Raw genomic sequence first — 24,157 nt, forward strand, 5'->3', positions numbered from 1 at the left:
AGATGAAAAGTTCTTGTGCCCTTTTTTCCAAAACTTGATTTCTTGGCAGCATCTGAAAACCCGTATATTGTGTTGTGTATAAATAGGAGGCTGAAACTCAGAGATGAAGCTATGGCTTGTAATCTGCTCTGCTCTTCTTCTGGCACCAGCCTAATACATCTACATAAAAAGGGAGACATGCAAAGCTCAATGAGGCCTCATCAGAATCAGCTGGATCTTTGTGCTGCCGTCAGGAGGAGGCAGGGCTCTGCACTTGCTGCCAGAGCCATCACTCAGAATCGTGTCCCACGGAGGCTTCTGGAGTAGAGCAGCAGTTCTGTTCCTGTGCTGGATCCAGAGGGGTCTGCTCTGCCCGTGGCCCATTAGGCAACCACCTGCGTGTAAAGTAATGGTTTTCAACATGCATGCCATGGAAAGCATGTGGCCTGGGCTGGTTTGCATAATGCTTGGATGTAGACACGTGTACCAGGCATGCATCCACCTCCTCCTTCCTGGTGGAAAAATTATAGCTAGCTCTGTGCCTCTGGCAAAAGCCAGGGAATAGAAGAACAGAATGTGGCGTCTCTCCTTCTCCTAATGAAGGGGGAAAACCCAGCTGAGGAAGAAACTCTATGTATTTACAGAAGGCTCTTGTAATAGGGGCTTCCCCACATCTTACAATGATAGAAGAGCCCAAGCTTAGAAAACTCACAGGCAAATGACAATAATATAGGACTTTGAGAGTAAAACACCCTCAGTTTAACTCAATTGGCAGTTCAGTCCCGAATCAGATATGGGTATGTCTGAGCTCTAGACAAGCTCAGTTTTGTTTCTGGAGTTTGAGGCAATGGGGGATTTTTGCTTTAGCTTCTGCTGATGTTTTCAGCATGCCCGGATAACAGTGTAGGGTTTGGTTTTAAAAGCACTGTACTACATCTCCTGCTTGTAAAGTGCAAGTGCTTTTAAAGACCCCAGTTTCAGGCAATCCTGCTCTATTGAAAATTTAGCTTCAAGCTGTAACTTAGCAGATATATTGTACACTAAAATGTATTGAGCAGCTGTGTCTCTAGGGAAAACATGGAAAAGCAAAAAGTCTGGTATTTCCCCCATTATACTACTAAAAATAATCCTCAGCTTGACAAGACCATTCTTAATGAAGGGAGATATGCCAAACTGGAAATGCAGACTCAGTGTATGTCTCAGCTAAAGGAAAATGTATAGATCTTTGAGGTGATTGAGCCAGGTTCATTTTACATGTTGATTAAGTTGACTTTCAGGACCTCAGTGGTGGCAGGTTTTATACAGTTCATATGTGAGCAAGTCCTTCAGTGTCTGGGGAACTGAAATTATCGGGGGCTGAGGGTGTGGAGATGCAGAACCTTGGTCAGGACATCACGGGTCAGGTCGGTACCCACCACTGTTCTGCTGACGAATCCCACTGCACTTGCATGTGTGCTTGCACTGGAGTGACAGTCTCCACTAAGGGTGCTACCAGAGCTGGAAATTCAGCTGTCTGCTACCTAAGGGTTGGTCCCTCCTGGGGGATCAGTCATGATGCTGGAATGGTAGAAATTTCCATGGTGTTTCATATTTTCACTCCATCAGAGCTCAGTAAGTGCAATACTTTCAGTCTCAGTATTGGCAGACATTAAAGAACAGTTGAAAATTCAATCCTATAGAAACAAGAGACCAAAATAGATGGGTGAGAAATGATGCAGAGGAAAACAGGATAAAAAACAGGCATCTTCAGTTTCCTCATTTTTTATGTATTCCATGTTTCCCCATTAAAGCTTTACTAAAAGGAGCATAATGGATGAAGACTGGTTCCTCCTCATACAATGGAGCAGGGGTCTTTAGCTCTGTGCACAGCCATAGTTCTGCCTGAGGGAAGTTTGCTGAGAAGTCTCTTCCTGTTGTTTTAGTTCACTGGTTCTTTGGACAGAACGTATGTGTGCTGAGGGGCTTCAGGATGGGGCCTTTGCATGAAGGAAGAACTGGGAAAAGTCCAGCTGTAATTACAAGGTGCCCAGCATTTCTGAGGAAGTGTTTTCTGTGCAGCGCTGTTAATGAATCCATTATGTGACAACATAAAACTAAAACTCTGGGCTAGAATGACTCCGTTTCTACAGCATCCTTGTGAAGCAGGTATTATGCATGCACCAGCTGCTGTTTGGGCAGTTTGTGGCTAAATATGTCATGCACTTCAAAGCAAACAGCTGGCATCCTGCTTACCAACAGGCACGGTCCTGATGGAGAGACCCAAGCTGTGGCTACTGCCAACCTTGCAGTGCTCACTTTGCTGGGGGGGGGGGGGGGGTCTGCCCATTGCACTTGACTTAGAGAAGAGATAACATGTAAGATGTGTTTCAGCTTCCTCTCTCCTGGCAGATCTCACCCTGTACTGAGCTGAACAAAACCTCAAACCCACCAGCATCAAACTAATTAAGAAAAAAACATCTCTAAACCTCGTTCTTTGTTGAAGGCCCCACTCGGCATCACATGCTGTGCTAAACAGACATCCCTGGGGGAGGCTGAACACGGGGGCCTTCCACTGACATCTCCAAAGAAGAGGGCTCCTGTATCGTCCCTGTTTGGAGATCTGTGCAGACCCAGGGAAGACAGGACATCAGGGTCTCTGGTTAGTTTTATCTCATTTGGAAAGGATCAGTGTATCACATGTGATGTGGGGTCTGTAAAACTGGTGAAAAAGGTGTAATTCCTCTGTGTGTCACAACACTTGTTAAGGAAATGTTTCCTGATGGTTACTGAGATTTGTTTGCTTCTAGAAGAGAGAGCAAAAAACAACCAAACCTTCCATACTTTCCTCAGGAGATTGTAGTGCACTTGAACTTCCCTGTCTGTTGGTGTGCTGGATTCCCGAGTTTTTCTTTGCTCCATCACTTGGCAGCTTCTTGACTTGTGTTTTGTGATTGTTACAGGGCTTTTTCAGGAGGAGTCAGCAGAGCAATGCCACCTACTCCTGTCCCCGGCAGAAGAACTGTCTGATCGACCGGACCAGTCGAAACCGCTGCCAGCACTGTCGGCTACAGAAATGCCTTGCTGTGGGGATGTCTCGGGATGGTGAGCTCTGCTGACATGCACCTGAGCTGCAGAAACCAAACAGCATTTAGCATTTTAGTGTGTTCTACTAAAAGAGCCTAGGATTTAAGGTTCATTGTGCATAGGGCTGATAGTTGAGATCGTCCAGAGGGGGGTTTATTTATTGTTATATATTCGCATTAAATAGCTATGAATTGGGGCACGTATGAAACTTTGGGGTTTCTCTTTCCTGCTCATCTGGTATAGTTTTCAGTTCAGAGCTTTGCCTCTGGTCACTTCTGGAAGATGCAGGTTTTAGTCTGAAGCTAACACTTTCTCTCTGTGTCCACTTCAGTCTTAAGTACCACACCATAGCAGCAGGTAATGCTCTTGTTGCTGTATCAGCACAGATCAGAAGTGCTTCACAAGACAGAAGTTTCAGTGTGTGTGTAATGAATTAAAGGGAAAAACACAAATTGAAAAAGCATCATGTTTTTTCAGAAGTTCTGAAGAAAATGAGTTCCGCTGCTGAGAATAATAAGCTCAAAATTAGACCCGGTGTAACGGGGAAAACCCACCTCTGTAAAATGGAAGCTTATAGAACTCAGATAGAACTTGATTTGCGGCTGATGCTTGCATGCCTCCCCCAGAGATGTACCAAAGCTGCCATTTCCTACCCAGTTTGAAGATCTGACTCAGTCTTTTCCCCTGCTCGTGACAGCAACACTGCATGTTCTACCAACACATATGTGTTACTCTACCACAAGAGGCCTGATTAAGGAGAGTAACTTCTTGAATTACATTGTCTGAAGTTTTTTATTGGGCATGAAAGTAAGAACCTGAAGTGGTTGATCATGTAACAGCTGATCCCTCCGACAGGTTTGCTTCCCTGTAGAAAAGCACAAGGTGGCTCTCACCTTCCTAAAAGAGGTTTCTATATCAGCTGTAGCTGATACAGGCCCTAGAAATCACATACTATGTTCTTAGGAATTCCTTGGATGTGGTAAACCAGTTGCTTCTGGCTTACACTTTTTGTGAGAGCTTCTCAAAATAGTAACAATTTTGTGGAGAGATGCATATACACATATATATGTGTAGTTTTAACAGTAAGTCGCTGGGTAAACATTTTTGCTTGTCACAGTAAGCTGCACTGAAAGCAGGTTCTGTGGTCCTTCCTACATGCTTTAGTCCTAGTATCAATAAAGTTTGCTTTTGGTACTCTCTGAGAGAAACCCCATGTGTTTAGACTTAACTCTAGGCTCATGTTGTAGGAGTATGCAGCTAACAGGAGTTGGACAGTACATCTCAAGCCTGCATATTTTGTCTTGCTTCTGCTTTTCTAGGTAGGGTTTGACTGCTGAGGAGATGCATCTGTCAACTTTGGCGGGTGTGTAAGAGAAATCCTTTTGGTATAGAAGTGGGAAGTTAATGAGTTACTCTAAACCAGTGACTTCTAATGGACCGTTTAAGTAGCACATTATGATGGTCTTTTAATGAGTAGATCCTGCAGCTACATTACCTGTAACTGCAGAAGTTGTTCTTAGGTCTGCCTGTTCAGCTGATTTGCCTTTTTTACTGCATCCTTCCATGTACTATTAAAAGCCCCAAGACAATGAAAGTGCAGTAGTGGGTTTGTAGCAATGTAACATGTGTGTCTGTGTTTCAGCTGTCAAGTTTGGTCGAATGTCAAAGAAGCAGAGGGACAGCCTGTATGCGGAGGTGCAGAAGCATCGAATGCAGCAGCAGCAGCGAGATCACCAGCAGCAACCAGGAGAGGCAGAACCACTAACACCAACATACAATATCACCACCAATGGGTTAACAGAGCTACATGATGACCTCAGTAATTACATTGATGGGCATACCCCTGAAGGTAGCAAAGCAGACTCTGCAGTTAGCAGCTTCTACTTAGACATACAGCCTTCTCCAGATCAGTCGGGTCTTGATATTAATGGAATCAAACCAGAACCAATATGTGACTACACACCAGCATCGGGCTTCTTCCCGTATTGTTCTTTTACAAATGGGGAGACCTCTCCAACTGTGTCCATGGCAGAATTAGGTAATGAGAGAGAAAAGCTTCTGTTGTAACTGTCTTAATAGTAACCCTTTGGATTGAAGTGACACATGTAGCCAGGCAGTAGTGAGAATGCTGCTTTGGTAGAGCTGTGGGCATGTGTGGGCATCCTCCTGTGATGGGCACGGTACCCTCACCCCAGGGACATGGTGAACACCTTATGGAACTGGACTAAAGATCCTGGGAGCTTGTGGCTGGTCAGCTCTAGAAGTGCTGGTTTTGGTGTCAGTCCTTGTAACAGAACCCTTTGAATGCTGATCAGTGAGCCCATGGTTAGTGCTAAGCCAACAGAGCGTTCCTTTTGCTGCAGATTGGTTTTGAACATTTTATCCTCTCTTCCATTACCTCATACTCTTATTTTCTAATGAGAAGTCAGGAAGCTGATTTTCTTCTTCTCTCCACCTGTACCTGGGAAACATGAACCCAAAGCACCAGGGTAACTGAAGGCAGTTCTCCTGCCACTGTTCAAAAAGAATCTGGCCCCAGATGCTGAAGAACATCTTAGAAAGTAGCAAGTTTTGGTGATTCCACTTACACCAACCACATTACTGAGTACAATTTACTGTCAGTTCTTCACAGAGTGATACGCTAGGGCTGAATTCCACAACCACGATTTGTCAACATCTGAGGCTTGAGTCAGAACATGCTCTGTGAATCTGGCTATAAACAACCTGGAACAGGCCAGCAGAGAAGTGACTTTAAGATTCTGTTACTTAGCTAAGCAGCCAGGTGCTTAGAACTGATTTTGCTTGCTTAAGCAGTCTTTTTGCTAATTATTCCATTATAAAAACCTAAAAATAGTTTGAAAATGAGATGTTCTGTGTTAAATGTATCTTTTTGCAAGGTTTTTTTTTAAATTAGAGCCAAATGGATGATACAAAGTTTTGCTTGTTTTAGTTTATGTTCGTTTGAGAAGTTTTGCAGAGAGGAAGGGACAAGAAGGTTTATTACCTTTTAATGTCCTCACCTTCTAATGTCCTTTCCTCTTAATGTCCTTCTGTTGTCTGCAGTGTGATTTGTTGTGACAGACAAAATAGTGTGTCTGGCTTGAGTTCAAATAACTCCAGTTACAGATAAGTAAAAATGGGAAGAAAACATGAAGATAAAGGCTACCAGCTTTGCCTCAGTCAGAAGGCTGTTAATGTTCTTGTGGGAGCCAGTGAAAGATCTACATTAAACCACAGAAAAAAGAAAGGGCTTTTCTTTCCCAGACCAGGTGCTGAGTTTGGAATGCTGGCTGGAAATGAATGTGTCATGTTGCTTACGCAGTGCTTACATTTAGACCCTACAAAGTGTGATTTAGGTGCCCAGCATTGACACTGCTGAACAGTATTTGGAGAATGTTTGTCTTCCAGACTAAGGCTTCAATTTAGAAAGGTGGGGCTGCTCAATGAAAGTGTTTATTAGGTGTGTGCTGAAACACAGAACTGAGGCTTGTGGGTAACATGGTAATATTTCACCTCTGTATCCCACAAGGGCACAGGGATAAAGCTGTCAGGTGCTGCTGGTGAGAGCAAATGTTTTAAGTACGCACTGGTAAGAAAAGAAACTTGCTCTGAAATATGTGAAAGCTGTGATGGCAATCAGAGTATAAACCACCTGATTCTCTGCCTTGCTGATGCTCAGGTAGCACATATAATCTGATTCTAGCTCAGCTCTATGTTAAAGACTTTTCAGGTTGTTTCTTACATCAAACTACTGATGCAGTAGGTGGGCACTAAGCAGGCTGATTTGTCCAGCAGTTCCACTTGTAGAGCTGGGTTTGGTTGTTACCAAACCAAGTAAGTTTCACAGCAGACCAAGCTCCAGCCCCTCAGCATTATGACCATTCTTGTTTGTTTCAAGCCTTCCTTTTCAGTGGTGTAAGCTGCAAAAGCATCAGCAGCACCACTGTGGGAGACAAGTCACCAGGGCTCTAAACCAGAACAGATGGGTTTGAAGTCAGGGTAGGCAAGAGAAAGACAAGGTGAAGGTGGAATTCAGATAATCTAAATGCTACACACACCTTTAGCAGGGTTCCTACAGGTTTAGGGAATCAAGTTTTATTAATGAATATAAATCTACCTCATGGGTCTTTTAACCAGTTGTAGCAGCAGAAAATGGTTTATTTGGAGTTAAAATGTTGTATGGAAATTTTAAGCTATGTGTAGTTAATGGAGGGACTACTCTAAAGCTAGAGAAAAGAACCCTTGAGTCTTCAGTGCGGTGTTAGCAATCTTCTGTAATGGTGCATTTTCCAGCTGTGTTTTTAATGACGTGAGAGCAAAAAGGAAACTTTGCCCTCCTTCCACGTGGCAGTGTCCTGCTTGACACCAGCACACGGGTGCTCACTTTCAGTATGTCTTTATTAGACAGCTGCCCTTGCATGAAGCACAGACGGCTTTTCCAGCTATAGTGCTTGGCTGGCAGCGCTGCGCTGTGCCCTGTGCGTGGTGCTCGGTGAGGGTGTCCCCACGGGGTGCTCGCTGGGCTCTCTGCCGGGTGGCTCCATCCCAGGTGCTCCCGGGTTGTTCCGCGTGTGCGAAGCGCTCGGGACCTGCCGCCTTGCCCGGCAGCGGGCTTCATTCATTCACAAAACCACCCGAATTCAACCCAAACCCGACCCCTGCTCGGTGCGCGGCCGCGGAGCGCCCCCTAGCGGGCGGCGCGGCAGGAGCAGCACACAGCCCCTGCTACCGTACCTGAAGCCCTGCCAGCAGCATCTCGCCCCCTGCCCTCCTGCAACGGGGGTCTGCGAGCGCGGCCCCGGCCCTGGGGTGCAGCTGGGCGCTGTTCACGTGTGTCCCTGTGTGCTCTTCCCTCTAGAACACCTTGCACAGAACATTTCCAAGTCGCACATGGAAACGTGCCAGTACTTGAGAGAGGAGCTGCAGCAGATAACATGGCAGACCTTCCTGCAGGAAGAGATCGAGAACTACCAGAACAAGGTACAGGAGCATGCCAGACTATGGCATGGGGGCTTTTAAAGCATGGTATTTCCGTAACACACTGCAAAATTCACTTTTTCACTGCTTTCTCTTTACTGTCAGGAATGTATTTGTGTTTTCAAACAAAGTAATGTGCTAGCGTCCAAAGCAGCAAGATGGCTGGGGTATCCTGTCCTTTGTGATCAGGACAGGTACAAGAAGAGCTGTGCTCCTAAAATCTGCCTGTGACAAACAAGGGTTAGAAACCAGAGGCAGATTTTCAATCCTAAATACCACATTATAGTAATATTTATTTTCATTGATAATCTCCTGGATCAACAGCAACAACAGAAGCTGAAGCCACCAAGTTGTGTCGTTTTACAGGGCTTCTGACACAGACTTCAGGCAGGTTTCCAGTTTCCAAAGCCTGGCTGTGATCCTGACCCACTCCATCACTGTCTCTGGGGCAGCAGTCCTGTGCCAGGGCAGGGGGGACACACTATAAGATTTAATCCACCTTTGGATTTCAAACGTGCCTTCCATCACAAACTCCTGCCAAGTGGGTACTTCTGGAAAGCTGTCCTATTAAAGCACACTGTTCCTTGAACCTGTTTGTCATTTCCACCAAAACATATTTAACCTTTAAGAATATATTTTTTTTCCACTCGTAATTTCATTCTGAATTATTACCAGCACATGAAAAAAATCACTACTTTCATGCTATCTTTATGTTGTTAACAAGATGATTTTCAGATATGGGTATCATTACATATCCTTAGGAACATGAGCTAATCAGACAGTGCACATTCTCGTGTAGTTCAAACTACAGAAAGTTGACAGGAAGGATGTGATTATGCACTGCTGGTGTAAATTGGCATTCTCTTTTCATGCAGCAAATAGAATTCCCACTGAAATGACAGGAATTGTTCTATTTTGACATTTTAAGCTTATGAAATAGAAATACTCCAACCTGGATCTCTTCTGACATCCCTGAAGAAGTCTCATATGTTTGCATTGTCTCTCATACACAGGAGGCTTTGGCTGGGAGGTTAATTCCCATTGTCCAACAAGCAGACTGTAGCCAGAAGTGCTGGAGAGAACTTGCTTGGTTTTACTTGATGCAGATGGGCTTTCCAAAGTTGGATTAGTAATTGTTCAATTTTTCTTTTCTCTCAAACAGCAAAGGGAGGTAATGTGGCAGTTATGCGCAGTCAAAATAACAGAAGCTATACAGTATGTAGTGGAATTTGCCAAACGCATTGATGGCTTTATGGAACTGTGTCAAAACGATCAAATTGTGCTTTTAAAAGCAGGTAGGTGGGTCAGTTTGAAGGTCTGCTACTATTAGTTTTGATTGAGGAAAGCGTTACCTGTATACAGGAATTTTAAATTAATACCGTCCCTGGGTTGGAACTCTAGGGGATCTTTAAAGTCCTTCCAGCACAAACCACTCTGTGAATCTATGATATATACATATGTTGTACAATGATCATTTAAAATAATACAAGGGAAGAACCTTGCAAATTGTCTGTGTCCTTGTGTGAAGTAATCCACCTTCTTAGTTACTCTGGGTAGAATGAGTTCAAGTCTACATGTGACAGTTTCATTATGAGCAAAGGGAGCAACGAGGTTGTTAAGATGGAAAAGTTGGAATAAAGTGTTTTATTTTGGTTTACTAAGAGTGAGTAACAGTGTTTCAAGGTAAAAATCTAGCCTGTCCTGGGCGGGACTTTGTAGAAGTAATGCAGTTTACAAATACTGGACAAAGTTGTCAGAGCTTCATCAGCATAAATGTGAGTGAGCTGCTTTGACTTCAGAGACTTCATTATTCAAATAGCAGTTCTGTATTAGTGTTAACTAAGTGGCTTTAACAAAAACTTCCAAAGGTGTTTATGGGAATTCTTGTAATTCTACAAGCAAATCAAACTATGCCCTGCCCAGACACCTGCCGCCCTACTTGACTGATACTGAATGAGTACAGGGCATAGAAACGTTTTGAAACCTCACTTGCTTTTTGCAGCGGGTCTTGACCTCACTAGTCAAACATACGTTGTTTCTGTTTTAGGGTCTTTAGAGGTTGTGTTCATCAGAATGTGCCGTGCCTTTGACTCCCAGAACAACACAGTCTACTTTGATGGCAAGTATGCTAGCCCAGAGGTTTTCAAGTCCTTAGGTAAGGAACTGTCAAGTGTTGTATCTGTAAAAAACAACAGCATAAACATAATAAGGCAAGGGGAGAGCTGCTTTTTGTTGCAACAGCAGTAAAGGGCTGTTGGAGCTGTAATTCAACACTTAGATCAGGGTAGAGCAGTTTGGATGCACTTGTTGACAGCAGAAGTCCAGATTTCATAGATAGAGAAACATTTTATAGATAGTGTTGGAAAAGGCAGCAGATTTTAAGCTAATTTTGGATATACTGATGTTAATGCTTTGGAGATATTAGCAGTGTTCTGTAATGTGCAAAATCCAGTTATTTGCAGGTAAAATACTGTAAATATATTTTTTATTATTAAACTACAGTTCATAATTTGGAATTTCTGTATGTTTTTGCTAGTTTTAAAAGGCTGCAGTTCACTGGGTGTAGATTTGGGATGTAAGCCATTTTGGAGGGCAGTGAAAATATGGCAGTAGAGGCTGCTGCATAATTACTGCAGTAATCTCTGCCTTTCTCAAACACTTTACGCTACAAGGTCAGAGTCAGGCAATTCAGAGGATGCAGTATCACATGTGGTTTCCAGTGAAATAACTTTCATTTGTTAGGAACTACATCCAGACATTTAGGCTGGGTTGGGGCTGCAATGGGCAGAGGAGAGCCCTCCTTCCATCAGGTTGCAATCCCCTTCAAAGCAGGGCTTCACTTTCTGTGCTGCTAACAGCATGTGTAACAGCAGCAGTAACCTGACTTACGCCTGTGTGAACGAGAGAATGGGTGACAGGACACACAATTCCTTTTCTGCATGAAAAGCTTTCAGACTTTGGCTTCTCCCTTTGCTCTTGCATGTACCTTGCATGCCTCTCCCCTTGCCTTCTGTGTGCTCAGCAGTCTTACTTTCAAGTACATATTTTGGACCTCCAGTCCACAGTGACGTAAGGAAGTTTCATTTAGGAATAGAAACAAAGCTAAAACAATTCTGAGCTTTAAAATGGCTTCGGTTGTATCAACAATTACCCCAGAAGAACCAAATGTGGAAAAGATGCAACATGCCAAGCCTTCATAATCCCAGGTGCCAGGTGTGGGAGCTGGGGATTTGGAGAAATGGCATAATAAACTCAGGCATGAGGGAGAGAGACCTCACTACCACTGCTTCATGGTCCTTAACAAGAAGACCATTCCCCTAGGAAGTATTTTACCTCTGTTTTTCACCTCTATCAGAATAAATCAACAGTCTGTAGCTCTCAAGCAGTTCTGAACAATGTGGCATGAGCTGTGCCTTCTTTTTGGCAGGTTGCGAAGACTTCATTAGCTTTGTGTTTGAATTTGGAAAAAGTTTATGTTCTATGCACCTGACAGAAGATGAGATAGCCTTGTTCTCTGCGTTCGTTTTAATGTCGGCAGGTAAGAGACAAAGCTGTGCTTTAGGTTTATTTGCTAGAGGTTGTTTTTATGCTGTTAATGCTTTTTAATGCTGTTAAGACTATGGGGCAGTGTGAAACACCATGTTTTTGAGTTGCTCCTCCTTGACCAAAATCTGTAATAGATGCGTTAAAACTGTGAATTCAGGCACAGGTTTGTTCAATTGGAAACCCTAATCTAAGCCTTTGTTTTCCAAATTTTCACCTCACTGGGGACTCAGCTTCTTTGTGAAAGCTTAAACGTGGCCGCTGGGTCAGCCAGGGTGAGAGGCAGGAGGTAGCCACTGAGTTTATATGGTCAGCTTTCAATTGTGAGAGCCTGCAGCTGCTACAGAATTCTGCCAAGCACATGACAGAATGCTTGCAGTGCCACCCCAGCTCTCTAAAGCAGGGTTGCCACTTCACAGTGGTACAAAGATCCCGAGGTAGCTTTGTACCACCATGAACCTGGGTACACCAAGAATGACAATGTTGCAAGTCACTGCACCAGGCAGCCTGCGTCTGCCATCCTGAAATAACCTCATAAGCTCAAGTAGATAGGCACAGTACTCCAGGTTCTGGGAGGGCTTATGAGGTCAGGTGAAATAAGATACCAGTGCACAAAGTTTGTTTGTGCCTGGCATTAACACCAAAGGAAATAAAGGCTGTCTTCAGACTGCAGCAGAGTGGGTCAGGAGTGGTGATGGAAGAGGCTGTTATTGACAGCGGGTTTATTGAGAATGTCACAAATACACTCTGGTGCTGTTAGCCAGAGTGGAACCATGTTAGCCCCATGTCTTCGTGTGTCAGCCACAGAAATGCCCAATTTTGCCACAGAGCATGGACAGCAAACAATGCTTTTCAGCGAGGAAGTTCAGGAGCTTTTTTGATAGCCTTAATAGCTGAATATTTGCTTCTGATTTTTGTGTATGTCCCTGTAAATCTTAGCAAGAAGATCCACTTCAACTCTTGTTCATTATGTGATCTATTCATTTCCCATGAAAAAGTTGTTAGCTTAATTTTGTAATACCCTGCATTTTACAGACCTTGTTAGCAAATGATTACTAAATCTTACTCTGACACACTGTGTTCTTCTAATTAAGGACTTCATAAAAGTAATTTGAAATGCACATAGTAAATACATCCAAAGCCTATTGGTTTTGAAACTCGTTTTCTATGCAAGAGTATAGAAGTGGAAGGAAGGTTGCAAACAAAAAAGATGAATCTGTAACAGACTTGGTACTTCTGGTGTGCTGTGACTGACGTGTGCAGTACTCGAGGTGTTAACTCCGTTTATATTTAGATCGCTCGTGGCTTCAGGAGAAAGTAAAGATTGAAAAACTCCAACAGAAGATCCAGCTAGCGCTTCAGCACGTCCTACAGAAGAACCACCGAGAAGATGGAATCCTAACAAAGGTAAAAACATACAGTGCCACACTATGGGACTGCAGAAGGAAGCTTACTTAAGAATGGGTGTCCTGAGCATGGTGTAAAGTTTTATGCAGTTAAATTGTTATTTATGAATCCAAAATACTTTGTTTAAAATCAGGGTGCTCAGCTGGAACTATTTACTAAAAACTAGAAGAGATGAAATGATAATGTACAAGGTTGATAACAGTCTGAAACCAAGTATTTTAATGTAGAACTGCATGAGAAGTGATGAAGGTTTTTACCCTCCTCCTCCCACACAACATATCTGCCACAGAGTTCTATTTCAGTTCTACAATATCCATGCCTTAAGCCTTGTGAAGTCCCTGCCTGCATGACAATGAAGTTGTGATAACATGCAATACCCAAACTAACCTTGTTGTTCTGTCTTCCATGAGAAGTTCTCCACACAGCCTTTTTTCTCAATAGTTCTTCCAAACACTGGTGCCCGGGGAAAAAAGATCCTACAGACTACTGTGCTCATCTAAAGTATCTGTAGGTCACTTTTCAAAAATGGAAAAGCGGTGTGATGTTAAAAAACGTAAACAGGAAGAACTGCCGAAAGATAAGCACTTTCTTATGGAGGAGCAATACACAGCCAGAAAGCTTAAGCTCAATTTCACACCACAGATAAATTACAATAGAAGCTGGATACCTTTGCTGGAAGAGTTTCTTCCACATGCTTTGACACAAGGATGTATTCAGTACATTCAGGGAGTACCCTAGTGATAGTGTTGAAGTACAGATTTTCCTGGTCTGTCCCTTTTCACCTGATTTGGTATACGTTAAAAAGGCCTAATCTGCATTCCCTCCACAATGTTCACAGTGGGTTTAAAAGCAGTCAGAACTGCCTTCTCCCAAGGGAATGGCTAAGCTGTGTGAATGAAGATCCAGCCATGAAATACTTATTTATCAGTGCAGTGTTCGATAGGCAGGTGAGGAAACCAAATGATTCCTTTTCCTAGGAGCACAAAGAAAAGGTTACTTCATAGCTATTGTTAGACTATTACTTCAGTAGCTGTTTAGTGCCTTTTCTCCCCAACCTTCCCCCCCCCCCTTTTGTATTAATGCAACCTAACAAACAAACATCGATGACTGTATATCAGATGTGTCATTCTTGAAGTAAACAACTGAGGTGAACTCAAAGTGTTTGGAAGAGCTTTAATCTAAGAGCAAGACTGTGAGGCTTGGTTCCATATATGTGACCCTATGACTTTTGTTCATTTTTTACAGTTAATATGCAAAGTGTCTACTTTAAGAGCACTGTGTGGACGACATACAGAAAAGCTTATGGCATTTAAAGCAATATACCCAGACATTGTACGACTTCATTTTCCTCCACTTTACAAGGAGTTGTTCACTTCAGAATTTGAGCCAGCGATGCAAATTGATGGGTAAACGTATCACCTAAGCACTTCTAGAATGTCTGAAGTACAAACAGTAAGACAAAAGAAAGGAAAAAAATTAAAAATTAAAAAAAAAAAAGGAAAGAAAGAAAACCAAGACACTTTATGTGGCCCTGCACAGACCTAGGGAGCCAACACACTGCACATCTCTTGGCGGTCGGGGTCAGGCGAAGGATGGGAAACAATGAAACAAAGTTGAACTTGTTTTTCTCATGCATATGATTTCCATTATGCCTACAAATATGGACCCTTTTTCTGTCTCAGCTTCTCAATTCTTGACCTCTGTTTACATAGACTGAGGGTACTCATGTCAGAAGGTTGTTTTCTCCTGTAGTTCACTGCCCAGACTTTTGACAGAACAATCAATTAGTTGGTCAAAACAGAGAGTCCACCTAGTAATCAGCGACTTGTGTGCATTGCAGAGATTTTAGCATCAGTTTGCACAACTTGCTTATTGTTTCATGAAGGACGATTTTTTTCACCTACCACTGTTTGCCAGTAGACAGAACGGCATGAAAAGGGTCCATAGCAATAGCAACAATAGCATTATAATATATTACAGGGTAAATGGGCATGAAGACTATATATAGCAAAAGAGATATTGTTTATATATTGTTTTAATTAATATAAAATGTAGTTACTGGTATAGCTTTTCTTGTTGAATTGATAAGGCACTTTCATTTTGCACCTTTTTCTTTAAATTAAATGCTAGCGTGTTCCTTGTTGTGTTGCATGTGCACCAGAAATTCAAGTTTAACTGAAAAAGGTTTGGCAGGTACTAGTACGTATACGTTGGGAGGTATTTATGCTGCTGTTTTCCATGTTACTCTTAAAGAGAGGCTGGTCATATCCTGAAACGGTTATAGAAATGTTTCTTTTAATAGTTCAAAATAATGACAATTTTCTGAATTAAAATCAGCTTTTCAGCTGCTAAATTCAAGGTACTTTTATTTTCAGATCTTTCAAACCTGAATGTTTAAAATGACACCTAAATTCCAAGTTAGGTGCACAAGTCAAACGCCTCATTTTCAAAGGTGCTGAGCTTCCGTGCTCAAAGTGAAAGTAATTACAGAACAGCTACAAACCAGTAATGTACACCCTTGGAAATCAGGCTATTTGAAGTGTATTTCTGCCCGATATCAATCCAGGTTTGAAGGTAGTTACTCAAGTCTGTATCTACAGTAAAAGTTATGACATGTATGTAGAAAAGTAATTTTTATATATAATTTTACATACCTTGTACTCCATATTGTAAACAATGCATTCAAACTCCACACTCCAGCTTATCAAAATCCGCAGAAGTCAAAATTCATAGTCTTTGACTTCAGTGAGGTGAGACACTGACCCCTGTTCTTCTAGCTCTCAGCAGTGCAGTTTCAGGCAGCTGACCAGAGAAGTCCATTGGTCTCCTTATTTAAAATATGCACTTTAAAGTTTATCAGATGAGGACAGACTAACAAAGTGAAGGCACACGGTTTGGTTGTACTCTGTGTAATGCCAAGAAATTGTTGATGTTATAGATCTGCATTCTGGAATTCTGGAATTTTGGTTCCCATATTTTATAACCAACTAATAAGCTGAATCTTGCAGTCTTTATCAGTTCTTATTATTGCCAATTATCCTTCCCTTTAGGAAGAATACTCCCTCCAAGCAGATGTGGCAAGTAAACCTAGTTCTGAAGGCAGATTCACAGTAACTGACATCACAAAATACACTGGGACTGGCTGAGCCAGAGGTGTGTTGTTGGTTTGGATGAGATAGATATGTAACTGGATGCCTTAGAAGTCGATGCAAATTAAGTTCTTGATGAAGTATGTAAGAAAAAAAACAAAACAGGAACTTTAAAAAACCAGTAAGGAACAAGACAGAATGTGCCCAATGGGTTTGATTTCTTACCTTTAGTATACTTGCTAAGTAACAGAAGTGAACAAGAACCACTCTGAAGCCCATTTTTGAAAGGAGGATTAGGTCAGTGGGTTACTATAAACAGAACAGAGGTTTACTCTATGATTTGAACATGCTTCCTATGAGATCCAATTGAGGCATTTAGCCATCATGCCTATTAAAAATGTCACAGTCTGCCACATCAGGGAACCTTACAGCTAATGCTCACCTCTGCAGTTTGGAAGGAGGGGAGATGAGCAGCCCATATTTCCCCTTCAAAGCAGTATGCCTCTGTAGTGTGGGAGGGGAATACCTGCACCTCCAGGAGCACTGGGATGCCACAGCGGTAGCTCACAGCCAGCACAGCCACCCCCCCAGTCCCTCCGAAACCCTGGTCCTAGAAGCATTGTTTACTTTACTGGAGTAACTGTCATGATACAGTACTTGAATTCTAACATGTGTTCCTGTTTTTAAAGATACCCTTTTAACTAACAAATATTTTCTGAATGTGACCAGCCTTAGGTGCTAGTCCTGTAAAGATCAACTAAACTTAATTGCAGTGTCAACTAATAATGAAGTAAGACCTATATTGTAGAGAGCAAGATACAACTCCTACTTCTCACAATAAGTAGACTATCAGGCAAAATATCTGGGGATTAATTTTCAGTCGCATCCTTTTCTTACCTTTTCCTACTTTGCCAGGCAGCTAGGTGCCAGTGGTTTTGTTTGGTATCTAGTTCAGCATATTTACACCTGTAAGTCATTGACAACACAGATTTTCTTGAGCACTTACTAATAAACACCATGACCATAAGAAAGGCTCGATAGGGCCTTAGCTGAAAGCCTTTTGCATCTGAAAGCAGCTTATGACTTGTTGTGCTGTCACTTTTGTCCGTGGGAGCTCCTGTGTACTGGCAAGGCGTTAAATCAGGCTGTGCATACACCCCCCAGGTAACTCTGCTTTCCTGCTGCTGCCAACCGTCATAGTTGGGGCCAGTGGATATTCACATGAGTGTTTCCATAGTCTGCACAGCTCACTACAAACAAAAACATGAGGACAGCTGAAGATAAAGGAGTCATCTATTATTTTTTGAATGATCTGTTCCTAAAAGTGAAAAAGAGATTTTCATTGGGTGCTACATCTATCCACAGAGCTGTTTTCTGGCTTTCTAGGACTGCACTATGCTGTCCTTTGAACCACCCTTATGTATTCCAACATCTCCAGCATCGTTTAACGTTTTAGAAACAGTGGGATTAGGTGAAAAGGGAGGCTGGTTTTAAGTTTGGTTGTTCTTTATTAAAGCTTACCTGTCTTAGTGTGGATACCAAGATATCTGTGTGTGTATGTGCACCTGTGTGTGTGTGTGTGTGTGAGTACCTCTGTGTGCGCACGTGGATGGATGTGTGGTACGGGTGAGTGCCTGCTTCTAGGCTGTTATGTGTCAATGGAATAAAGAAAATGTATTAAAAATACTTAAGTCAAAAATAGAAGGTGGAAAAAAGATTTATTCTATACAAAGCCTTGTCTGGACCACTTTAGAGAGACTTCTATTTTTTTAACCCTTCTATAAATGTTTGATGGCACTTGAAATATTCCTGCAATAAAATGTGATTTGTGTAAACAAGAAAAAATTTTGTAATGTGAAACAATGAAAGAAAGTAATGTAATTTTTCTAAAAAACAAAAAAAAACCACAAACGAACGAACTTTGTATTATTTTCTTGATGGAATTTGTCTATTTGTCTTTGAAAAACTTTTTATTTCATTGAATGTGCCATAGTAGAGGTGTGTTTTTCTTTCTTTTTTTGTTTTCTCGTTGTTTTTACATTCTAGCCTAAAGGAATAGCTGTGTTCCGACATTCCAAAATGCAAGCTGACATAGCAGTCACGATTAAACGGTTTGATTAGTAAGCTTCAATCATTGTTGCTTTTTTTGCACATGTTCTTCATTCCTCTACAGTGCAATATGTACATAGAGCACTTGCGGGTGTAACCTTGATCCCTCAGGGAAAAATACATATTTGTACAGGATTTTTCTTTTTTTTTTTTTTCCTTTTTTTTTCCTAAGGAATGTCGACTGAATCACTTGTCTGTTGTTGAGGGGCAGCCAGATAATAATCCTAAACCACTGTCACAAAACGTTGTTTAAAATTTGTGCCCTTTTATTATTTAAAAAAAAAGAGAAATAAAAGCTATTTTCTGACAGTTCTTTGTGCTGATTGGTGACAAAGGGTAAATAGCTAAGCACCTTATGATTGACTTAACTGTGAATGACAATCCATCTCGCTATCAACAACAGAAAGCCCTATCATTTTGGAGCTGGGGTTAAAAGTCAGAAACTAATGTGCTCAGGGATCTTCTAAAGCTCTTCAACAGGGTGGCCAGTACTACTGGTGGAACAAATTACGTGTTAAAAAATACTGGTATTTTTTCCCTTCTCCCTCCCCCCAGGCACAAGAGAACTGGATATTTTTCTTTTCTTTTTAACTAACTGCTCTATGCGTGCCTCATTCCCTTACTCAGTTTTGCAGCAGAGCTGGTCCTAGGTCTGTTTTGTTCAAAACAAAAGTACTCCAAACAGCGCAAAGGTTTTGTAGTTATATTTTAGAAAACAAATTAATGCTGACCCTTATATGCATGACTGAAATTAATTTCAGTACCCTCAAGACATTTTTATAATGATAGGACTGTTTTCCCAGATGAATTTCAGTGTTTTGGAGTAGAAAATGAGGTTTCAGTATTTAAATTATTGTCAAAGAAAACAAATCATTTTATGATAGTGCAGTAAGAATGCAAAGGGGATGATGAGGTTTTAGCAATGAAGTCACATAAAAGGGAACCTAGATCTGCAGGAATAAAAGAACAGCACTGCAGACACTGTCTGTCAGTGTTACATATGATTCATGGTAAAGCAAAAAAAACTGACTGTAAAGAAACACTGAGGCTGAAGACATTTTCACACCTAGTGCATCAAATACAGCAATGCCAAGTGATGAAAATGGCATAAAAACCAGCAATGTCTAGGAAGTCTCCAAGTGCCAAATTGTAGGATTTGGGAAGCCTGTCCCAGTTAGCCTTGGTTTATGGCTTCATATGTTTTGAAAATGCAAGTAGAAAAGTGAATAAGCAAAAGCAGATTTCCAGACTTTTGTTAGATTGGGAAGAGAGTGAATTTTTCATCAAGCCTCTCTGCTTGCAAAAAGCATCAGTCCTCCAGTTTCTTAAGTTATTGAGGGTTTTTTTCACTGGATATACGGCTTCCAGTTGTTTACTTTAGGTTGCTTAATAGATAGGGAATTTTTTCTTACAGCTTTACAAGCTGACAGTCAAGTTTAGCTTGGCTTGGCCTTCCGAGGCAGACAACTGCTTAGCAAACATGACCTCTTGGATCAGCGGGTGTTCTGGCAGCTTCAGCAGAAAATTCCTACTGCTGATTCACAGTCGAACCTCTTCTTTACATACCTGTGTATCAATTAAACAGACTGTTAGTATGTACAATCTATGAGAGGTTTTAACTATGTAGTGGGGTGATCAGTTTTTTGGGATTGGCACAGACATTCCCCAATCTATACTTGATGAACAAAACTGGTTGCCCAGTATAAGCTGTGCAAACAACATAGTCGATTTTTTTTCTCTACATTCCTAAACTTGCCAGTGTAAATGTAATTATTTATATAAATGTCAGAAACAGCATTTACTATCCAATATCCAAAAATAATAAGCAATTTTCTCTTGACTATTCAGTATATGACATTCTACCTGTGCTAGCTGATTCAGATTGCACAGAACACCTTTCCTTAGCTGACGAAAGATAAGTATTCAATTATTTTTTTTTCATTATTAATACTAATATTTATTACTTTAAAAGTTTCACCCATGAATATATTTGAATATTAGCCTCCTATTTTCTTTATACTTCAGTATTCCTGTCAGTAAATCATTTGGTGGAAATGAGGGCAAATGCATATGGATACCAAATACCACAGCAAAAAGAGAAGTTTTAAAACTTAAATGAATATTTATTTTAAAATCATTGCAGTATGTGCTTTAATCCTAGTACTGTGATAATAGCTCGCTAAATAAAGCTGAGTCACTGGACTTGAGGGGAAAAATATGTCAGATTTAGGATAATACATGGTCTATCTTTGGAACTTTATTCAGGTACTAAATAGAATTGTAACATCAAAATAGAAGCTGTATTCTACCTTTTGCATATGTAATGTTGCTGGTTAACTCTTTTTTTCCTTGCCTTTATCACTGGTAGAATATAGCAATAACTTTGTAGCAATAAGTAGGCTATCCAAAAAAGACACAAAACATGATAAAGGCTTCAGATCAATACACGTAGATTAATTTCTTCTGCCACAATATTCACTTGTATGTCTTCCCTCATAATCTTATTACTTGTTCAAGCTGAATTTCACCCTCAAGTTCTTCAACTTGACATGTGGCATCACACCTTTCTGTTAACATCTGCATGTTTTTGGTGTTCATGTGTCCTTTGTATACTTGTTTTCCTGTAAGTCAGTGTTTCTCAAGGTTTCTGAAAGCACAGTCCCTCTGGGCTCTATTTCTTCATGGGGCCCCGTGTTGGAATTAACTTTTTTTGGGCAGGGAGTGCAAACTAGCTGTAATTACTGGTGGCATTTCCTAGCTGGAGGAACTGAATGGCTGCTAGTACTTACCATCACGGTTACTGCAAATGCTTGGTGCTTGCAGGCAACAGCCAGCTCCTTCAGGCTGGGGGGGGGCTGAGCTGCATCCAGCCAGTAAGATGAATTCCACTTGTCTGCAGCCAGCACCACCACAGGCTCTGCGCTGGAGAACGGAGCTGCTGCACTTCACCTAGAGCCGAGCTACACTTGCCTGACACAGTGTTTTGATAATAATCTAAGCACTTTGGCAACTTTCAAATGGTTGTGACTTTCGGTTTGAGAAACACTACCCTAAATTACCCCACAAAGTCTTAATGTAGATGCACAAACTTTACAGGAACTTGCAATCTGTAATGCTATCTATATCTAATGCAGAGAATTCATAAGCAATACAGTGAATTTTATTTCACAAAAAGGCATACGTACTGTACACCTTTCTAAATCCAAAATGTTCCTCATTTCTACATTGATTTAGAAACAAGCTACATAACAGTGGTGAATATTTGAACTATTAGGACATTAACTGGCTGCTTCTTTATATGTACCTGTATTGTCTGCCTGCTCCTTTTCTGGAGACCTGTTTTTGTATTGGATGTTTGGGCCAGTGGGAGGCTTCAAGCTACAATGTATTTTCCCAGAATAAATATATTTAACGTATGACAAACCCCAGACAAGGCTTTTTAAAATGTATAAAGAACTGCAGTGTTAGGTGGTTTCTTTGCAAACTGTTTTCAATGTTGTCCATTTTTATGGCACCTTTAACAATAGTCTTGTTTCCAAAGTACAAAAAAAAAAAAGGTTAAAAATACTCTAGCCATAACTGAATGTCAAGCAATAAAAACAAATGACTTTTTGTGCATAGATTTAAAAAAAAATACAAGTTTTAGACATCTGCATGTAAATGCAATCTCTTGTTTACTGCTTTCTTAAACTTGAGCAATTGATTCCTTATTTTACTACTAATTTAAGGACTTGTAATGGCCTGTAAACATTTTATCTTGCTCTATTCTTTCAACTCTAACTTCGTCCCTGCTTTGAAGTCATAATATTTAATGTTGTTCTGCTCACCTCTATACAGTTAACTTTTTGCTTTCATTCTGTATAGATAAAGTTATACTATAAACAGCCTACACAGTGCAAATATTTATCTGTTTATCAAATACCACATTATGCTGTATAATATCTGTTTTACTATATAATCTATTTTAGACATAGCTGTTTAGAACTAGAGTGTGCTATTTTTGTGTTTTTCTGATGTGTGGTGCTAGATAAGTTACTTTTGTGAACAAAAGCAAACAAACCCCTTTTATTCCTAGACAATACCACCTTTGGGTCTTGTTAATTTCACTGAGTATAACTATATATAAATATATATATTTGTGTATATATATATATACACCAACATATGCCCAACAAGTACCTGTATCAGAGTACAAGATTTGGGACATGGTTTTCTCTTTAAATGCATAGTGTCATTATATAAATTATTCTATAGTATATTTAATAAGGAGAAAATTACTTCACTGGTACAGATACTTGATATCAAATGTAGAATTTTTTTCTACATTATTAACATTATTAATTATTGTTATTAAAAATGTTCTGTCCAGCTTGTTATCCTTTTGATTACTAAAACAGTCTGCCTGTATTGTATCAGAAAAAAAGAAAAACATCTAATCTGCCAGTATAAAGTAACTTCAATATGTTGTCTGTCTGAAAGGGAGGTAGTTATTTGGCTTTCGGGGAGAATTCTATCCTGTCATTGCATCTGGTATTTATAGATGTTATTCTGCTGGGTGCCTTCCTCCCTCTTCACTTTAAATAGGATCTGTACACACTCAAATGCGGATGTTACTAGGCCGTGCTGACACACTTAACTCCAGTTACTGTAAATAGGAATGTTCTGTACATCTTCCATCATAGATGGATGGCTAAATTCAGTCCTTGGATATACTTTCTAAACCATGCATACACATCCCAGGACAGCCATTAGCACCTAAAGCTAATTAAGAAGTGGAATTTGCAATGTTTTGTCAGGTCTGGGGGTTTTGTTTTTATTTTTTATGTATACCTTAATTTACGTAGTCATGTACCCTTAAAAGTACTCCTGTCCCCTGTTCCTTTCATTCTAAGATATTGTTTTCATGTTAATTCTTAAAAACTCATGGATATCAAATATCTAACTATGGAGGTAATTAACCTTTTAAATATTTATTAGATTTTTTTCTGTAATATTACTGAATTTATAAGATCTTTAGCAAAGATTTTTGAGCAATTTATTAAATACAATGTTTCTGTTTACTGCACTTTTTGATAATAGAAGGTAGTGAATTTTAAAGCCATGGTTCTTGGCTTCCATGCACTGCTTTTATACCCTCAATCCAAGGAATATATATATATAAATAATTTTTTTTAAACAGCAAACATACTGTTGTCCTAAAAATAAATACAAACTTTACCGCACCATGGGTATATTTTCATAAGTGGAATGTTTAACTGCAAACACTATCAGGACAATTATAAAAACCTCCTGAAGCTACAATCTTATTTAAATATAAGCCATGACAATTTTATTTTCCCTTGTTGTTGATTTAAGTCACCTTTTGATATTTTCCAAGAGGAAAAGGACTCGCTCTTAAATTTGTATGTACCAACCTCCACGTAATGCCAGGAACACGTTCTCCCTACTGTTTTAATTTTAATAGTTCGATATATTTATGCAAAACCCGTTTGGTTAAAATATATATTCTCCCTGTTTACTAAATGTTCAATGTAACGAGACCAGAATAAATGCTGATTACAAATACACATCAGTTTGAAGATTAAGCACATAGACTTCAAAAACCTCATTGAGTGATATGCTCAAATTTCTGTAAATACACGTAGGCTGAAATGCAATTATACTGTACATGTAAATATATGCTGTCTGTTATGTGTACAGTATGTAAAAATTCCTTTTCTAGCCACATAAAATCGAAGCCATCAAGAGGAATACTAAAGTGGTATTGTACTAAACCTTTGCTAATGATCTTTACCCAGTCACTTCTCACTTTCATGGACCTGTCCAACTCACTCCTACAATAACCTGCTTATATTCAAGTTATTTTACTCAGTCCCGAAAAAAGTATTTTGATTCATTTTGTAAATATGACTGTAAAAATAAGAGATTTAATGTTGTCTTTTAAATACTCCAATTTTCATTCTAATATGAATGTTGTTATATTGTACTTA

At 40.3% G+C, this 24,157-nt stretch overlaps 1 protein-coding gene across 2 annotated transcripts in view; it reads left to right on the forward strand.

Moving 5' to 3' along the window:
* The window catches only part of RORA (RAR related orphan receptor A), a 71,383-nt gene extending 48,075 nt beyond the window's left edge, over window positions 1-23,308 (forward strand). The window contains exons 3-10 of one of the 2 annotated variants that reach the window (XM_031045931.2): window positions 2,919-3,060; window positions 4,685-5,080; window positions 7,901-8,022; window positions 9,182-9,314; window positions 10,067-10,174; window positions 11,447-11,557; window positions 12,857-12,969; window positions 14,215-23,308. In XM_031045931.2, the coding sequence (XP_030901791.1) occupies window positions 2,919-3,060; window positions 4,685-5,080; window positions 7,901-8,022; window positions 9,182-9,314; window positions 10,067-10,174; window positions 11,447-11,557; window positions 12,857-12,969; window positions 14,215-14,379 (1,290 nt within the window). In that variant the 3' untranslated portion in view covers window positions 14,380-23,308. The remainder of the gene's footprint in view (window positions 1-2,918; window positions 3,061-4,684; window positions 5,081-7,900; window positions 8,023-9,181; window positions 9,315-10,066; window positions 10,175-11,446; window positions 11,558-12,856; window positions 12,970-14,214) is intronic. The other variant, XM_031045932.2, reaches the window with a different exon arrangement.
* The last annotated feature ends 849 nt before the right edge of the window (window positions 23,309-24,157 follow it).

This window comes from Melopsittacus undulatus, chromosome 9 (assembly GCF_012275295.1).
Source record: "Melopsittacus undulatus isolate bMelUnd1 chromosome 9, bMelUnd1.mat.Z, whole genome shotgun sequence".
Taxonomy (NCBI): domain Eukaryota; kingdom Metazoa; phylum Chordata; class Aves; order Psittaciformes; family Psittaculidae; genus Melopsittacus; species Melopsittacus undulatus.